Consider the following 20,201-nt stretch of genomic DNA (forward strand, 5'->3'; position numbering starts at 1 on the left):
AACCTACAATTCTATTACCAATATTTGTGCTGTATTCTGGAGAGCTCAGAAAATACTTCCTATCCTATGTAAATCTAACTGGTGTCATTGAAACATTCAGTGGTTACCTGTCTGTGGTTTTGAGGTTCTAGTTGGTGGGTTCATACAAAGTACAGAACATCTCTAGTTTTAATCATTGGTCAGAACATTATATTACTGAACAATGACCATTATAGGACAGGGCTGTGACAACCTCTCATTACCTTTCATGAAATCAAAAGAAACAGACAAGGATTTATTTAATTTATATTTGACATAATTGAACACGTAGTTCTCATTTAGTGCAAAAAAATCCATCTAGAATATAAAAGTCTTGTTCCACTGAAGAGAGAGGAGGACATATCTCTCTCAATCTTGATATTATGTAATATGGACAGTCACGTTCTTGAGGGTTTGCAATCTTTCGATGGAGGTTCAGAAATATTATAGAGTAGAATATGAAATTCTAAATATCCGAGAAAGTGCCTTAGGCTGTGTTCACATTCCCATCTCAAGATTAAATGGAACCAATTGAAGGGGGTGGGCGAATGATAACATTACATACAGTTGTAAACTGATACAGAAGCTGTAACTAATCAGACCTATTGGTAGCTGTAACGGGTCTGGGAGGCGGAACCTCTGAGCTACTATACAAGGGGGCGGTCCTTGTAAGGGAGCGGGTGGCGACCAGGGAAGACGGGCTGGAAGTCTCAGCAGGTGAACGGGACAGTCTCTGAGTGAACGGGACAGTCTCTAAGTGAACGGGCTGGAGGTCACGGCAAGTGACCGGGGCAGTCTCTAGGTATAGGGTTGGTACGACCTGTGGCGGCTGAAGATAGACGTGAGCTCCCAGGTGAGCAGGCGAGAGTCTCTGGATGAACGGGTGGTCACAGCATGTGACGGCGGAGCCTCCAGGAAGACCAGCGGACAGGCGACAGATGAGCGCTCCCAGGTGAGCGGGCAGAAGTCTCTGGACAGGCGGGTGGTCACAGCACGTGACGGCAGAGCCTCCGGGTAGGCAAGCAGACAGGTAGCAGATGAGCGCTCCCAGGTGAGCGGGCAGAAGTCTCTGGACAGGCGGGTGGTCACAGCACGTGACGGCAGAGCCTCCGGGTAGGCAAGCAGACAGGTAGCAGATGAGCGCTCCCAGGTGAGCGGGCAGGAGTCACTGGACAGGCAGGTGGTCACAGCACGTGACGGCGGAGCCTCCAGGTAGGCTAGCAGGCAGGTAGCAGATGTGCGCTCCCAGGTGAGCGGGCAAGCTGGTCCATAGACAGACTGTCAGGAGTTGGAAGGCAGACCGTCGGACCTCAGGCAAGCAGGCAGGTAGCTGATGTGCGCTCCCAGGTGAACGGGCAGGCTGGTCCTTAGACAGACTGACAGGATTAGTAAGGCAGACCGTCGGACCTCAGACTAGCAGGCAGGTAGCAAGTAATCAGGCAGGAATCTGGCAGGTAACTGGCAGGTAACTGGCAGGTAACTGGCAACGGGACCTGAGGGCTGAAGCACAGGTGAGACACAGGTGCAAACAACATTGCTCGGGCACCTCCATTTTGGAGGAGGTGCCTTATATATGGTAAAGTCCTCCGGCCATTGGCCGGGGACTCTTTAGGACGGCGCGCTGCCGCTCTGCTGGCAGCGCGCGCTCCTTCCCGGCCACTGTGCTTAGGGCGCGCGCGCTGCCAGCAGAGCGGAAGAGGGACGCTGGGCACGGAGCAGAGCGGTGAGGGGAACAGCGTCCCTGCCTAGCAGAGGGCAGGGACGCCGGCACTACAGTACCCCCCCTTTAGGCCCCCCCTTTTTTAGGCCAGACAGAAATTTAGCAAGGATGAGAGGGGCATGGATGTTCTCCCGGGGCTCCCACGTTCTCTCCTCAGGACTAAACCCCTTCCAATCTACCAGAAAAAAGGTCTTCCCTCTTACCCTTTTGGTAGCAAGAATGTTCTCTACCTCAAACTCGTCCTCAGCGGAAACCGGAGCAGGAGGCGTACCTGTAGACTTGGAAAAAGAGTTAAGCACCACGGGTTTGAGGAGAGATACATGGAAGGAGTTAGGGATCCGTAAGTTGGCCGGGAGTTTCAATTTATAGGCCACCGGGTTGATCTGACTGATGACCTCCAGAGGGCCGATGAACCGAGGCCCTAACTTGTAAGAAGGTATCTTGAGTCGAACATATTTAGATGAGAGCCAGACCTTATCTCCTGGACGAAATTGTGGAGGATCCAGGCGTTTTTTGTCAGCGTGTCTTTTCATACGCTCGGATGACAGAAGGAGTGCGGACCGGGTACTCTCCCATATGGAGGAAAATTTGCTAACGAGAGATTCCGCAGCCGGGTTGTCCACAGAGGTGGAGACAGGAAAAGGAATCCGAGGATGCTGACCGAAAACTACAAAAAACGGGGATTTGGAGGAGGATTCGCTCTCGTGATTATTATAAGAGAACTCGGCCCATGGTAGGAGATCCACCCAGTCAGAATGGTGGGCATTAACGAAGTGCCGGAGGTAACTGGTCAGGTTCTGATTGATCCGCTCCACTTGACCATTGGACTGTGGGTGGTAAGCGGAGGAGAAGTCCAGGGTGACGTCTAGTAGTTTACAAGTGGCTCTCCAGAAACGTGAGGTGAACTGTACCCCACAATCCGACACGATGTGGAGGGGCAGGCCATGAAGACGGAAGATATGGCGGATAAAGTCTTTAGCCAACTCGGGTGCAGACGGGAGGCCTGGCAGGGGAATAAAGTGAGCCATCTTGGAAAAGCGGTCAGCGACCACCCAAATGACCGTACAACCGACAGAGACGGGGAGATCAGTTATGAAGTCCATAGCAATATGCTGCCAGGGGGCAGCAGGCACAGGAAGCGGAAGGAGGCGTCCGGCTGGCAGATGTCTCGGGACTTTGTTGCGGGCGCAGGACACACAGGCAGAAACAAAGTCTATTACGTCCTTGTGCAGGGTAGGCCACCAATAGTGCCGGGCAATAAGCTGGAGGGTCTTTTTCTGACCGGCGTGGCCAGCTAGCTTAGACGAATGGCCCCAGTGTAGGATCTTCTCCCGATCAGGTACTGAAACAAACGTCTTACCGGGAGGGAGACGATTTAGACTCACGGGAGCCACCTGCATTACTCTGGCGGGATCGATGATATGTTTAGGTTCTTCCTCGAGATCGGACACCAGAAAGGATCGGGACAAGGCGTCTGCTTTGACGTTTTTGTCAGCCGGGCGAAAATGAAGAACAAAATCAAAGCGAGCAAAAAACAAGGACCACCGGGCTTGGCGCGGGTTAAGTCTCTGGGCATGCTGGAGGTAAGCCAAGTTCTTGTGGTCAGTGTAAATTATTACCGGATGAAGAGCCCCCTCGAGTAGGTAACGCCACTCCTCCAACGCCAGCTTGATGGCCAATAACTCTCGGTCTCCTATGGAATAGTTGCGCTCAGAAGAGGAGAAGAGTTTGGAGAAGAAGCCACAAGTTACCATTCTCCCGGAAGATGATTTTTGAGTAAGTACAGCTCCGGCTCCAGAGGAGGAGGCGTCAACTTCCAGGAAGAACTGCTTGTTGCCGTCCGGGCGATGCAGCACCGGGGCGGAAGAGAAGGCCTGTTTTAGGGAAAGAAAGGCCTCCTCTGCTTCGGGCGGCCACTCTTTGGGATTAGTACCCTTACGGGTGAGCGCGGAAATTGGGGCAGTCCGGGAAGAGAAGTGTGGTATGAAGAGGCGGTAGTAGTTGGCGAAGCCCAGGAATCGCTGAATGGCCTTCAACCACTCCGGTCGGGGCCATTTCTCGATGGCAGACAGTTTCTCAGGATCCATTTGTAGGCCGGTCTGAGAGATAATGTAGCCCAGAAACGGAAGCGAGGTCTGCTCAAAGAGGCACTTCTCATATTTAGCGTAGAGATGGTTCTGCCTGAGCCTGAGCAGGACCTGACGAACGTCCCTCCGGTGAGTCTGGAGATCCGGAGAGAAGACCAAGATGTCGTCCAGGTACACCACTACGCAGGAGTAGAGAAGGTCCCGGAAGATGTCATTGACCAACTCTTGAAAGACGGCAGGAGCGTTACAGAGGCCAAAGGGCATTACCAGATATTCATAGTGGCCGTCCCGGGTGTTGAATGCCGTCTTCCATTCATCCCCCTGACGGATACGAACCAGGTTGTACGCCCCACGGAGGTCTAGTTTGGTGAAGATTCTAGCCCCCCTCAGACGATCAAATAACTCCGGAATGAGCGGAAGGGGGTACTTATTCTTCACCGTGATCTGGTTAAGGCCTCTATAGTCTATACAGGGACGGAGAGAGCCGTCCTTTTTTTTGACGAAAAAGAAGCCTGCTCCCGCCGGGGAGGTAGATTTCCGGATGAATCCCCTGGCCAGATTCTCCTCAATATATTCGGACATCGAGCGGGTCTCAGCAGCGGATAATGGATAAATACGCCCACGGGGAGGAGAAGTACCAGGTAACAAGTCGATAGGGCAGTCGTATGGTCTATGAGGGGGTAGTGTCTCTGCTTCCTTTTTATTAAAGACATCAGCATAAGACCAATAAGGGATCGGAAGTCCAGGTAGATTAGCTGGGGTAGGAGAAGGACGGACGGGATGGACGGGAACCAGACAGGTCTTATGGCAGCCCTGTCCCCAGCGAAGGACTTCTCCGGTCTGCCAGTCAAGAACGGGTGCATGTCTCTGGAGCCAAGGCAGACCCAGCAGGAGGGCGTGAGAGAGTCCAGGCAGAACATGGAAGGAGATACTTTCAGAATGCAGCATTCCCACCTGCAGAGTAATGGATTCGGTGATGAGTTGGATGGGGCGTGGTAAGAGCCCGCCATCCACGGCAGCAACAGACAAGGGTACAGCCAGAGGTTTGGTGGGGATGCGGTATTTCTCTACCAGGGACTGTGAGATAAGATTCCCGGCTGCTCCAGAGTCAAGGGCTAATTCGAAATAACGGTTCTCCCCGTAGACGATTGAAACTGACAACAGCAGGGATGGAGAGGATTTATTCTTGTCTAGGTGGACCTCTCTGAGCGAACCTAGACACAGGCGTTTCCCGACCTCTCCGGGCAGGCACGGATCCGGTGCTCCTTACTGCCACAGTAGAAGCAGGTCCCCTCGGCACGGCGTAAGTCCTGACGGGTCTTGACCATCTTGGTCTGGTTGACCTGCATAGGCTCAGGAGAGTGTACCTGGTAAGAGACAGAAGGAGTGACGGGTTTCTGAAAAGTAGGAGCTAGACGTGGTAATCTCCTCTCACGGGTGACCTCTCTGGCACGCTCCTGGAACCGTAGGTCAATCCGGGTGGCAAGAGTTATTAAATCATCGAGAGTGGTAGGAATGTCCCGACCGGCAAGCTCATCTTTAATACGGCCGGACAGACCCTCCCAGAAGACGGAAACCAGAGCGTCGTTATCCCAGGCCAGCTCCGAGGCAAGGGTACGGAACCGTATGGCATATTGGCCCACGGTGAGACTTTCCTGACGGAGGCGTAGCAGAGATGATGCGGATGAGGTCTTCCGTCCGGGTTCGTCGAAGACTTTCCGGAAAGCCGTGAGAAAAGCAGGCAAGTTGGATACCAGGGGGTCTCCTCTCTCCCATAGAGGATTTAGCCAGGCCAGGGCCTCCCCGGTGAGATGGGACATGATGAATGCAATTTTGGCCCGGTCGGAGTTAAACTGGTGAGATAATAGTTCAAAGTGCAGGGTGCACTGATTTATGAAGCCCCGAGCCTGGGCGGAGTCGCCTCCGAAGCGAGGAGGTGCAGAAAGCCGGGGTCCGGGGTAAGATACCATGGTATTAGTGGGCAGTGGAGCTGCCGGATTGCGAGACATGGCACTGGCAGAGGTTGCTGGTGGAGCAGTCAGAGTGTCCAGGCGAGTATTGACATTCCGCAGGTGACCCAGAATGGACTCCTGTTGGGACCTTTGACGGGACAGTTCATGACACAGGTCCGAGAGCGAGGGAGCTTGGGTGCCACCAGGTTCCATGGCCCGAGCAAACTGTAACGGGTCTGGGAGGCGGAACCTCTGAGCTACTATACAAGGGGGCGGTCCTTGTAAGGGAGCGGGTGGCGACCAGGGAAGACGGGCTGGAAGTCTCAGCAGGTGAACGGGACAGTCTCTGAGTGAACGGGACAGTCTCTGAGTGAACGGGCTGGAGGTCACGGCAAGTGACCGGGGCAGTCTCTAGGTATAGGGTTGGTACGACCTGTGGCGGCTGAAGATAGACGTGAGCTCCCAGGTGAGCAGGCGAGAGTCTCTGGATGAACGGGTGGTCACAGCATGTGACGGCGGAGCCTCCAGGAAGACCAGCGGACAGGCGACAGATGAGCGCTCCCAGGTGAGCGGGCAGAAGTCTCTGGACAGGCGGGTGGTCACAGCACGTGACGGCAGAGCCTCCGTGTAGGCAAGCAGACAGGTAGCAGATGAGCGCTCCCAGGTGAGCGGGCAGAAGTCTCTGGACAGGCGGGTGGTCACAGCACGTGACGGCAGAGCCTCCGGGTAGGCAAGCAGACAGGTAGCAGATGAGCGCTCCCAGGTGAGCGGGCAGGAGTCACTGGACAGGCAGGTGGTCACAGCACGTGACGGCGGAGCCTCCAGGTAGGCTAGCAGGCAGGTAGCAGATGTGCGCTCCCAGGTGAGCGGGCAAGCTGGTCCATAGACAGACTGTCAGGAGTTGGAAGGCAGACCGTCGGACCTCAGGCAAGCAGGCAGGTAGCTGATGTGCGCTCCCAGGTGAACGGGCAGGCTGGTCCTTAGACAGACTGACAGGATTAGTAAGGCAGACCATCGGACCTCAGACTAGCAGGCAGGTAGCAAGTAATCAGGCAGGAATCTGGCAGGTAACTGGCAGGTAACTGGCAGGTAACTGGCAACGGGACCTGAGGGCTGAAGCACAGGTGAGACACAGGTGCAAACAACATTGCTCGGGCACCTCCATTTTGGAGGAGGTGCCTTATATATGGTAATGTCCTCCGGCCATTGGCCGGGGACTCTTTAGGACGGCGCGCGCGGCCCCTTTGAGAGGGAGGGAGAGCGCGCGCGCGCCCTAAGCACAGTGGCCGGGAAGGAGCGCGCGCTGCCAGCAGAGCGGAAGAGGGACGCCGGGCACGGAGCAGAGCGGTGAGGGGAACAGCGTCCCTGCCTAGCAGAGGGCAGGGACGCCGGCACTACAGTAGCCTTAGTATATTAATACTGGTGAGATTTGTCAGAAGTTGGAATGCTTGAATAATTTATTTTTGTATTAATTTTTAAATGATTTTTCACAAGGTTCACTGGGATAAATCTGCTGCGATGATACTATATCCTTACATGGAGAACTACACATCTGTTCCAAGAGAATTCAACATTTTTCCCTTTTTCCATAAGGCTGACGGTTCACCACTCGTCTTCGGGATGTTCGTGGTGTTCTACTCACTTGGAATCCTCATGAATGTGCTGATCATTACTCTGATCTATGTGGATCAGCAGCTGCACAGCCCCATGTATCTGTTCCTCTGTAACCTGTCCTTAGTGGATATGTGTTATACAACAACTGTCATCCCGAAACTATTACATATACTTTCATCTGGGAATCACAAAATGTCCTTCGGGCAATGCTTCACCCAGATGTTTTTCTTCTTTGTGGCTGCTGGAACAGAGGATCTTCTGCTGTTCACAATGGCCTATGACCGGTACGTCGCCATCTGTAAGCCCCTACATTATCATACTATATTGAGTAAAAAAGTCTGTGTCATCTGCATGGTCGCCATGTGGTTTTTTGCATCATTAAACTCATGTTTGATCACAGTCCCGACCCTGAAGATGTCCTTCTGTCGTTCCACCACAATCCACCATTTCTATTGCGATGCAAAATCTTTAACAAAGATCTCATGTGCTGGCAAGGAGATATTTTATCTAGTGATGTACTTTGTGTTATTATTTTTCGGACTTTGTCCATTTTTATGCAGCTTGACATCTTATGCAAAAATATTACAGGTTATATTTCGAATAACATCCAGGGGTGGAAGAACAAAGGCTTTCTCCACCTGCTCATCCCATCTCATCGTCATCATGCTCTACTACAGCACAGGAGCATCGGTGTATTTATTGCCAACTACAAGATACTCTGATATTCTGGATCAGGTCTTCACCTTGTTATATGCCACAGTCACGCCAACGCTAAACCCACTGATATACAGTCTAAGGAATAAAGATGTGAAGCGGGCGGTGATGAGACTGCTGCAACTAAAGAGAAGGTCCACAATCAAAAACGCAATAGACTAATGAACTGTATAATGGCATGAGAAATGCATAAAAGCTTCAGAAGTTACACTGGAAAGACATTTCATTTGTCTACTAGACGAAAAAATCCAACACGGCCAACTTAGTTCAAGAAAATGATAATTGTGTGTTATCGGTCAGCCAAAACAGTTGTTCATTGTTGAATTCCACTTGATGAATGTTGATTATGTTTGAAATCGTTGATTTCCATCAAAGTATATGGGCACCTTCACACCCTGCACAATTATCCAATAAAAGCCGGAAACAATAAGCAGATCATCTGCGGCAATCCTCAGCTCATCAAACAGCAATGGGCTTCAATTTACCTGAATCCTTTTGTCCTGATACTGTAAGCCCGAGGCCATTGATTTAACTTGTTTGGTTATGAAAAATATGTACTGTTGTAGAGAAAAATAAAAATCCATAAAGACTTCTCCAGAGAAGGGACATATCACCCTCACATTGAACATATGGGGCTAAGTTTGGCTGAGAAAAAATAATTATGACTAGGGAAGTGAGAGAGAGCTGACACATCCATCGCCAATTGAAGTAGGGGCCTCCTGCAGTGACCAGATAATTACAGCAGGGGGATTTGCTGGTAAGAAGACACCAAGTCTCAGATACGTCTACACCAGGGATGTGGATTCGGTAAGCCAAACCACTGACTCTGACTCAATTTCTCTGACTTTTGACTCCAAGACTCTGACTCCACAGCACTGCCTCACTACTGAGCACGTACATAAAATGCAGCACAGATTCATCTCATATAAAAGACTAGATCCTTACATCAGGAACAGAACAGATATTTATAAGGCATTTCATAACTTTCCCAGTTTCCTATGAAAACATTTACAGTACATTTTGCTCCAACTCCGACTCCACCAAAATGGACACCGACTTCGACTCCAAAGGCCTGGTTTACGCAGAGGCGGGGAAGTACACTTCCAAACCAAATAGCTTCCTCTGATCAAAGCACTGACCGCAGACCAGCTGGAGCCAGTGGTCAGCAATGAATATTGGGGTTTGCATTGATCGGATATTTATGGGAGATATATATTTGGTGTCGTAGCGCAGGGACAAACATAACACATGTAGCTGTCAGAAACCCTTAGCAAATGCTATTTCTTTAGGCCAGCAGCCCTTGATGTTTGTCTGTCCTCATTTGAAGTTATTTCACTGGTGAGTTTCTTAATTGTGACCAGGTAATGAGTATATACTTACCTTATCTTGTATTGTAACTCCCCCCTTTTCTATTTTCCACTGGGCATCATGATAAAAAAATTTTGCCATATAAACCTTTCATATTGCCTATGGCATATTATGATAGTATTATTTACCTTATATGTAGTTTATTATCTGTATCCTCTGGATGTGATTCTGTAAATCCCTATGTCAATTTATATCCTTAATACAGTATATATATTTTTTGCTTTCATGGAGATATATAAATGAAACTACTATTTGACCTTGTGTAGCATATATTTATATTGTGTTTTTTGTCTCATAGTGACTATGTAACAAGGGTTTGCTCACATCTGCGTTTAAACTCAGCGAGTGCAATGTGAGAAAACCTTGCATGTGACGCGCCCCCTGGGCCGTGTGTGTAGGGGAATACCCGGAGCCGGGTCTCTGTGTAATGCTGGGAGTTGTAGTCTCCGTGGCGGCGACCCGGTCCCGTGGCTCAGGGTGGTCAAACCAGTGGCGGATCTGTTTCTTTGGGTTTGTAATGTTTAAATGTCCGACTACGCCACCCGTGGATTGCGGTCACTGAGAACCGCCGCTGCGGGGCAGACCGCTGAGGCTGATGTTGTGTACGCAGCAGAGGGTAGTATAACTCCCCACGGGAGGAGTATAGCCTCAGAGCAGTGAGTGCAGATGGTGGGGGTGATGGTGCGCGGGAGCAACAGTAATGACTCAGACTCCAGTGATGCAGTCCAGGGTCTTTACTCACAGTTTTACACTCCAATCCACTTCTGCAGGTCCTGATAATGTAACAAATCGGCTTAATTATCTTATGAAGAGAGAGAATTTTTGGATTTTTAAATTGGGTACATTATATCCGGAAGGTTTGAATTTAGCGATTGATAATGTGTGCAGATGAATTATTAATATTTATATATTTTTGGGGGGATAAAAACTGGTTGAGGGGTATACTTAGAATATGCCTCACCAATTTTTATGTAATATGCTTATTTACCCTCATTTATACATGCATTTTTATATGTATGTATTTTTAAAGCATTGCCGTTAATGTCTGCATCTTGCATCTTCATAGTAAGTTTATAATGTGTAGTTATTGACCTGTAATGCTTTTTTAAGTTCCTTTGTTATTAAATTGTAATTGTCTTTTTTAATGGTGATTAAGGGGTTAAGTACCAAATTCTCCCTTGGCACCTCCCATTGAGTTCCTTTGTTTTATGAATAAAAGTGCCTGTTTCTGCCATTTTCCCATAACTCCACCTGATGGAGGCAGCAGACCGCTGCAGAAATGCGTTGTGGGCATTAATACTTCAATAAAGAGGTTTGTTTTATCCTTTTCCAGCGCCTTATCCAGTCTCTAGCGCCCCACTGACCACTTCAATTTCTACACACTTCTGCAGGTAATGGCTGCCCACGTCGTACTGTGCTCACCAGGTGAGGGGCTCGGCCAACTCCCAGGTACCTTTGGAATGCTTTTCAGGACCCCCTTTGTGTGTCCTTTCTCTGGCCTGTCGTACCCCACAATTGACCACGTTTCTGTCCAGCTGCCTCGGGCCTTGGCGGGCAAACGTATGTTCCGTTTCCCTGGGTCCTATATGGTGCCTTCCTAACGGGGGTAGTGAGGGGCTGTACACGTGCAATGCCACGGCCTCCGGTTACTAGCTGAGGATAGTTGCTCTCCTCCACTAGATGAAGGATCCGGCTCCCTTTCTTGGTCTGACCCCCCTACTCTGGTAGAGGCGGGCGTGCGGTGGCGGCTGGCCGGTCCGCACCCCTGGGGTCCCTTCACTCTACTCCTGGAGCCTCCTCCGTTCCTCTCCTTTCCTTCCTTCTCCTCCAGGCCCAGGCCTTAAGACTTGGCCTGCCTGCGGAGCAGAGCCCACACCGAGCCCCTGCTCCCTGCCTCCTTCTCTCTCTGTTCTCTCTCACTTTCTCTACTCCTTCTCCAAGATGGTGCCCACCATATATACTCCCCTATACAGTGCACCCGGGATCTACTCTCCCCACCCACACACTACCGGGTTCCCCCTTCCTAGGTGTCCCCACCCCCCACTCCAGCCAGGGACAGGGGCAGTTGTGCTCACACCCGGGTGCATTGTCGCCCTGTCCCCCGGAAATGTGGTGTAGTGCATGTGGGTGTTAGGGTCCTGAGTCACACTCCATCCTTTCCTGGAAGTGAGATATCACACCTCTGGGTGAGATGCAATACCCCTGTAGCGACCGAACCCTCGGGGCGCTACATTCCCCCCTGGTAAATCACAGCACGTCCGCGGGCTGGAACAGAGCAAAAGACATTCGATTTCAAGACATGCAAAAACATTTTAAATGCAACCATATAAAAGTAATTCAACATTTTCTTTTTCTTTATGGGAGACAACTTTTCCTGTTACTTTCAGCATTATTAAACTTTACTTCTTAATATATATGAAATTTTCTTTCAAATATATAACTCTCGGCATATAGATGTATATAAAACATCTCTTCAAGTAGAAAACACAAACTATTCTCGGCAGCACTATTGCGATGATGTCTCTTTAGCAGGTCACAGTCCTTGCCGCGACCAGGTGTCTATGTCATCCAATAAGGTGCAATTTTACTAAGTGCAAACTTTCAAACACCTTCAGGTATCTTCTTGAGGTAGGGGGTATAAAACCAATAGGGGGCACTTTAAGAAGTGCAACTATTTACAAAATTTGGCTGCTCCCAGTCCTCAGCCGGATAGAAAAGGGTTGGCTGCTCCCAGTCCTCAGCCGGATAGAAAAGGGTTGGCTGCTCTCAGTCCTCAGCTGGATAGTTCACAGACCCTTTTCGGGTAACTTTAGCAAACAAATAAACTGACAACCATCCCGATCCGGGTGAACTTTTTATACTCCGCAAATGGCGTGTCTTGAAACTTTTTCACCCTGGCGGGTAACTTTATACAGTTTCTTATTGCTGCGCTTTAGTAGCGGTATCCCTGCGTCTCATCCTCTTTAGGTTGATCCGGGTCCTCCACGTAGCGGGATTCTGTGTAGCGGTGCTCCTCCACCCTCTGAACGTTGAGGGCGTACCACCCTCGCAGACCTCGGTGTCGGGTGTATGATACCCGATCCCCTTGGAACAGATCCCGTTTCGGGTGACCCGCGGGCAGACGACTCTCCACATCCCTCCTGTTGACAAAGAGGTCTGAGTCGGTCGTCGGGTCCCGAATGAACCTCCGCCCCTTCTCCTGGTGGAACCTGACCACGATCCCGGTAACTGTGGGACCGCGTGCAGCCTGGGGGTCTCGGCGGGTCTGGGTCTTTTCCTCTGCGCTCCGGGCCTGTAGCTGTTCCTGCTTCTGGCGCCACGCCCGCTTCTCCTTCTCCAGCTGCTCTATTTCCCGGCGGCAGAATTCCCGCCTGTGAGCTGCGTCCACCAGCGTGTCCTGTGAGAACCCCATCAGGTCATCCCCGATCTGGTCCCACTCTATTTGGACCTCTTCATCCAGGAGCTGGGGGATGGTGACTGGCTGCGGAGCGGGCAGGAGCGGAGGAAGTGTGGCTTTGGCCCCTGCGGACAGGTCCCTACGGTGGCAAGGGTGAACCCATCCACGTGGCAGGGGGACCGGCTCTCCATCAGGACCGGCGAGTTGACTCTATAAGTCGGTCCCCAGGGGTGGAAGTGTTGGGACCGGGGGCGCTCGCTGTTTGAAGGCGCCTGGGGGCATCAGGCCTTGCGACCGGGCCTGCAGCGGGCCGCTTCCGGCCGCACCCGGGATCAAGGGGCACGGCGTGGGACGTGGTCCGGCGGAGGAGGTGCAGCGACTTCTGGGGTGATCGGCTCTGTGACGGGGTCCAGGGGCAGGCTAGTGGCGTCCTGGCTGGTATCAGGGGCGTCCCCCTTACCAGCTCCCTTTGCAGCGCTGCTCTCAGCCTCCGGTGGTCCTCCTCCGTCCTCAGGGGCAGGCACACTGTCGGGTGGTTGCAGCGCCACTTGCTGCCGGGCCGCGACCCGCCGGCCCATCTCTTCTCTCCACCCCGTGATTGCCTCCCGCTGTGCCTGGATCATCCTCCGGTCCAAATCCTCCCGTCCAGCCCGGAGGAATTCAGGGTCCTCTCAGGGGAGCTGGGCCATCAGCTCCGCGAGGCTGCATAGAGCCGCTTCGGCCTGCAGTAGGCCACTGGTCAGGGCACTGGGACTGGCGCTCCCCGCCATCTCCGGATGTGGTCTGCCAAGACTGATCCAAACCACACCCTGCCCTTTGGTTTTCTTTCCCTTCCGCCCCTGTTGGGGGTGGACCCGGGGCAATTTGCTGACAATCACTCTCAGGTGCAGCCCTCCCACGTGTATGGACATCTCTGCAGCCGCACTCATGGCTGTTGGGGGTGGGCTCCGTCTTTGGCGCCATTCTGGGACCTGGCAACGATGGGAGGTGGCTTCTTGTTGTCTTTTGGCGCGCATATAATGGCGTCTGTTCTTCTGGGGTGAGCGCCACATTCAATACAGTGAAACAGTCTCTAGGCACACAAAACCGATAATAACGGGTTGGTTTCGATCCTGCGGACCACGCCAAAGTTGACGCGCCCCCTTCGTCGTGTGTGTAGGGGAATAACCGGAGCCGGGTCTCTGTGTAATGCTGGGGGTTGTAGTCTCTGTGGCGGCGACCCGGTCCCATGCCTCACGGTGGTCAAACCAGTGGCGGATCTGTTTCTTTGGTTTTGTAATGTTTAAATGTCCGACTACGCCACCCATGGATTGCGGTCACTGAGAACCGCCGCTGCGGGGCAGACCGCTGAGGCTGATGTGTGCGCAGCAGGGGGTAGTATAACTCCCCACGGGAGGAGTATAGCCTCAGGGCAGTGAGTGCAGATGGTGGGGGTGATGGTGCACGGGAGCAACAGTAATGACTCAGAGTCCAGTGATGCAGTCCAGGGTCTTTACTCACAGTTTTACACTCCAAGCCACTTCTGCAGGTAATGGCTGCCCATGTCGTGCTGTACTCACCTGGTGAGGGGCTCGGCCAACTCCCAGGTACCTTTGAAATGCTTTTCAGGACCCCCTTCGTGTGTCCTTTCTCTGGCCTGTTGTACCCCACAATTGACCACGTTTCTGTCCAGCTGCCTCGGGCCTTGGCGGGCAAACGTATGTTCCGTTACCCTGGGTCCTATATGGTGCCTTCCTAACGGGTGTAGTGAGGGGCCGTACACGTGCAATGCCACGGCCTCCGGTTACTAGCTGAGGGTAGTTGCTTTCCTCCACTAGATGAGGGATCCGGTTCCCTTTCTTGGCCTGACCCCCCTACTCTGGTAGTGGCGGGTGTGCGGTGGTGGCTGGCTAGTCCGCACCCCAGGGGTCCCTTCACTCCACTCCTGGAGCCTCCTCCGTTCCTCTCCTTTGCTTCCTTCTCCTCCAGGCCCAGGCCTTAAGACTTGGCCTGCCTGCGGAGCAGAGTCCATGCAGAGCCCCTGCTCCCTGCCTCCTTCTCTCTCTGCTCTCTCTCACTTTCTCTACTCCTTCTCCAAGATGGTGCCCACCATATATACTCCCCTATACAGTGCACCCGGGATCTACTCTCCCCACCCACACACTACCGGGTTCCCCCTTCCTAGGTGTCCCCTCCCCCCACTCCAGCCAGGGACAGGGGCAGTTGTGCTTACACCCGGGAGCATTGTCGCCCTGTCCCCCGGAAATGTGGTGTAGTGCATGTGAGTGTTAGGGTCCTGAGCCACACTCCATCCTTACCTGGAAGTGAGATATCACACCTCTGGGTGAGATACAATACCTCTGTAGCGACCAAACCCTCGGGGCGCTACACATGCACTCGTTACAATGTTAGTCAATTAGGTAGCGTTCATCTGCGAGTTTTTCCTCACCTGGAATTGGGGTGAGGAAAAATTTGCAGGATGCTGTGTATGGAAGCGTAAAACAGCCGAGACTCACCAATGAAAGTCAATGGGTGCAAGAAAAAAAATTGCATGGCACACAGACCATGCGATTTTTACGCACCCATCTCATAGGAAACTCGACATTTCATCAGCTAAGTACAGTAAATTCACAGTGTGAACCGTCAGAACAGAATAGAATAGATATATAGATAGAATAAAGAAAAAAATGGAGTGGGGTCCCCCTTATTTTTCTTAACCAGCCAAGGGAAAACAGACAGCTGTGGGCTAATGTTTATAGTCTGAGAAGGGGTTAATAAACATGGAGCTTCCTAGGCTATTAATATCAGCTCACAGCTGTCTCCTTAGTCTTTACTGGTTATTAACAAGTGGTGCCTCCCAAAAAAAATGACGTGGTGTCCCCCTATTTTTAATAATCAGCAAAGGCTAGGCAGACAGCTGCGGGCTGATATTAATAGCCTAGGAAGGGGCTATGAATATTGGCCCCCTCACAAACTAAGAACATCAGCCCTCAGCTGAGTTCCCCAATAACCAGTCTAGTAGTGGAAGCAGCTGCGTCCGCATCCATCACTCGTCAGTCAATTGCGTAATTGCCCTGACAATAGGAGGCAGAAGAGTTTCGTTCCATGACAAACTGGTGACAGCAGTGGGAACTGTGATCTCTACGGTTTCATCCCTGACAAACTCTTAAAGGTGGGATCTGAGCGACCCTCCCTCCCCCCGGCTGTTATCTTTGACAGGTACATTTTATTATTATTATATTTCAAAATCTAAGACAATAATAAATAATTGAAGATTAGATGTAGTTTAAGGTTCAACGCAATCCAAAATAAATCTGTAAAAATAACAAATAAAACTACAATAATAAAACATCACATTTACACCAATGGAAACAATAATTTCTTCTTACTTAACCAGTATTGCTTTTCACACCCCTGACACTGTCTTCCTAACTAACTCAAAATCCATGTCCTAGCTGTAAATATTGATAACTTATCTATAGGATAGAGGTGTGAACAGCGCTCCTTGTAGCCCAGAATGTGTTTCAAAACACTTTCTCTCTGTAACAAGAGTTCGCACAACTTATCGAATGGATTTCAGTGATGTTTCTGCTTATGTACCCTACATCAAATGTCAAAAGGAAGCCGGATAAAAAGAAAATGTATATGTGATTCTCCGAATACCCTTTGTAAAAAGAAAATCCTTGTGTACAAGAATACTTACCTCTGGTCACACTTCTGTATTTTCACCTAGCCTGATAAAGGGGACATAATCCAAAGCGTTGCTGTAATCCATTACATGAGTGGTGAGAAATGTGGATTAGACCAATCACTAAGTTAGAAGTGTTTTCAACCATATGCTAGGCTATGTTTTGTGCTGTTCTCCCCTAAATTGTTACAGTACTGATAAAAAGGGGAGCCTAGTGGTCGGCCCCTCAGGTACCCAATAATATTATCCCTCCTCTGGACAGTTGTGCTGCCTCATCAAGATCAAACATTGGGATCCTGACACCAGACAAAAAAGATCAGCAGTTTGCACGAAGACCTCTCCTTTTCAATGTTGCTGAGGATAGTCCCATTCCCTTCTTCATATACAGTACAGACCAAAAGTTTAGACACACCTTCTCATTTAAAGATTTTTCTGTATTTTCATGACTATGAAAATTGTACATTCACACTGAAGGCATCAAAACTATGAATTAACACATGTGGAATTATATACTTAACAAAAAAGTGTGAAACAACTGAAAATATGTCTTATATTCTAGGTTCTTCAAAGTAGCCACCTTTTGCTTTGATGACTGCTTTGCACACTCTTGGCATTCTCTTGATGAGCTTCAAGAGGTAGTCACCGGAAATGGTCTTCCAACAATTTTGAAGGAGTTCCCAGAGATGCTTAGCACTTGTTGGCCCTTTTGCCTTCACTCTGCGGTCCAGCTCACCCCAAACCATCTCCATTGGGTTCAGGTCTGGAGACTGCGGAGAACAGGTCATCTGGCGTAGCACCCCATCACTCTCCTTCTTGGTGTCAGGGAGTGTACCATATTTTTCGGACTATAAGATGCACCGGACCATAAGGTTTTAGAGGAGGAAAAAAAAAAATTAAGCCTAAAATGTGTTCATGATGCAATTTTAAGGGGGAGGGGGTCTTCTGCTGACACTGATATAGGGGTAATGTTCCCCAATTCTGACAATATCCTCCATCCTGTTATATATGCCCCCCCCTTCCTTTTATACATGGTCCCCATCCCTGTCCTGGTATGCATGGAACCCCTCCATCCTGGTATGCATGGAACCCCTCCATCCTGGTATGCATGGCTCCCTCATCCTTATCCTGGTATGCATGGTTCCCTCATCCTTGACCTGGTATGCATGGCACCCCTCATCCCTATCCTGGTATGCATGGTACCCCTCATCTCTGTCCTGGTATGCATGGCCCCTCATCCCTATCCTGGTATGCATGGTACCCCTAATCCCTATCCTGGTATGCATGGTACAGCAATCCCCATCCTGGTACGCATGGCACCCCTCATCCACGTCCTGGTATGCATGGCACAGCAATCCCCATCCTGGTATGCATGGAATCCCACATCCCTGTCCTGGTATGCATGGCATCCCTCATCCACGTCCTGGTATGCATGGCACTCCTAATCCCCATCCGGGTATGCATGGCACCCCTCATCCCCAATCCTGGTATGCATGGCACACCTAATCCATATCTTGGTATGCATGGCACCCCTAATCCCTATCCTGGTATGCATGGCACCCCTAACCCCTATCCTGGTATGCAGGGCACACCTAATCCCTATCTTGGTATGCATGGCACCCCTAATCCCTATCCTGGTATGCATGGCACCCATCATCCTTACCATGATATGTATGGCCCCCTCATCCTTAGCCTAGTATGCATGGTCCCTCTAATCCCCATCATGCTGCATATAAAAAAAAATATAAACAGTCCTACTCACCTTTCTTCTGTTCTCCAGTGCTGCGTCCTGTCTGCCTGCACTGATCTCTCCATGTGAGCCGCGCATGGTGTCACTGCCATGCGCGGCTCACAAGGAGACATCAGCTGCCGGAAATCACTGTTCCCCATGCCGTGACTTCACTCTCCTTCATAGACGGCACACAGCGTAGCCGCGCTGCAGCTCCTACTGCTGCCGGCTATCTCATGTGCCCGCTTATTAAAAATTCCGTTCAGGCTTAAAAAAAATTAGCTTTCATGAATGATATTAAGTCTAACACTCCTGTATAAACAGGATGTAAGTCAGGATCTGTACAGGATAAGTAATGTAATGTATGTACACAGTGACTGCACCAGCAGAATAGTGAGTGCAGCTCTGGGGTATAATACAGGATGTAACTCAGGATCAGTACAGGATCAGTAATGTAATGTATGTACACAGTGACTGCACCAGCAGAATAGTGAGTGCAGCTCTGGAGTATAATACAGGATGTAACTCAGGATCAGTAATGTAATGTATGTACACAGTGACTGCACCAGCAGAATAGTGAGTGCAGCTCTGGAGTATGATACAAGAGATAACTCAGGATCAGTAATGTAATGTATGTACACAGTGACTGCACCAGCAGTATAGTGAGTGCAGCTCTGGAGTATAATACAGGATGTAATTCAGGATCAGTACAGAATAAGTAATGTAAGCAGAATAGTGAGTGCAGCTCTGGAGTATAATACAGGATGTAACACCGGATCAGTACAGAATAAGTAATGTAATGTATGTGCACAGTGACTGCAACAGCAAAATAGTGAATGCAGCTCTGCAGAATAATACAGGATGTAACTCAGGATCAGTAAAGGGTCAGTAATATAATGTATGTACACAGTGACTGCATCAGTAGAATGAGTGCAGCTCTGGGGTATAATACAGGATCTAATTCAGGATCAGTAATGTATGTGTCATGACACTGTTTTAGTATATCCCAGGGCTATGGGCTCCTTCCCTACCCCTAAAGCTAGGGGCGCCCTAGCTATCCCTGCTCCCTGGATTACTTCTGAGGGTGTAGATGCCAAGGCCACATGCCTTGCTGAGCTCTTAAATCAGCCCTTATGTGTCCCCTCCCCCACCCAGCAAAGTGGGGAGTTGAAGTGTATAAGAATACACAAACCAGACAATCAAGGGAAGACATACAGGGATAAATGAAAATACCAATCATATAAATATGCACTCACAAACAACAGAGTGGAACACAGGGAAATAAAGGAAGGAAAAACCAAATAGGAGAGGATGAGGGTATGCACAGACAAATCAACAAGCAAGTATTCAGAACAACACTCCAAAACGCCTCCTCAAACAACCAAAACCTCCAACAGCCAACACCTCCAACTCCAGAATTAGCACACCCCTGCATAAAGCTCACACATTTAGACACTCACTCACTCTCTAACTCTGTTCTACCACTGGCATCCATATCTTCACTTCACAATACAGGCAGTACAACTCTCACATCAGTTATTGACGCAGTTGCCCCTCTCGTGCATGCAGAGTGTGACAAAGCAATAGACAACCCTGGAACAATAACCTCACTAAAAAGCTGAAGCAAGTGTCCAAGTCTGTGAAGCAGCGTTGTTAGAAAACACATTCGCAAGATGACTTCATCGCTTTCAAACAAGCAACACACACATTCAAATCAGCCCTCACCTCTGCTAAACAGGCCTAATTCACAACCCTCATAACTTCCTTATACTACAACCCCAAACAGTTATTCAACACTTTTAACTCCCTCCTCAGTCCACCACTGCCCCCTCCAACCTCCCTCAGCTCTGCTGGGGACTTTGCCACACACTTCAAAAATAAAATTGACCTAACAAGGCAAGCCTTTATTGTTCAACCACCACAACCCCTTTGTATACC

The 20,201-nt window shown here is 50.1% G+C and overlaps 1 protein-coding gene across 1 annotated transcript; it reads left to right on the forward strand.

Moving 5' to 3' along the window:
- Positions 1 to 7,313: 7,313 nt before the first annotated feature.
- On the forward strand, positions 7,314 to 8,267 carry LOC141180588 (olfactory receptor-like protein OLF4). The gene has a single exon (XM_073660681.1). The coding sequence runs from the start codon at positions 7,314 to 7,316 to the stop codon at positions 8,265 to 8,267; it is 954 nt and encodes a 317-aa protein (XP_073516782.1).
- The last annotated feature ends 11,934 nt before the right edge of the window (positions 8,268 to 20,201 follow it).

Source organism: Phyllobates terribilis, unplaced genomic scaffold (genome assembly GCF_046119375.1).
Source record: "Phyllobates terribilis strain yellow unplaced genomic scaffold, ASM4611937v1 Scaffold_33__1_contigs__length_13283291, whole genome shotgun sequence".
Lineage (NCBI taxonomy): Eukaryota > Metazoa > Chordata > Amphibia > Anura > Dendrobatidae > Phyllobates > Phyllobates terribilis.

What these genes read in the sequence shown, in the direction of transcription:
- LOC141180588 (XM_073660681.1), top strand. Translation starts at nt 7,314, where the DNA reads ATGGAGAACTACACATCTGTTCCAAGAGAATTCAACATTTTTCCCTTT.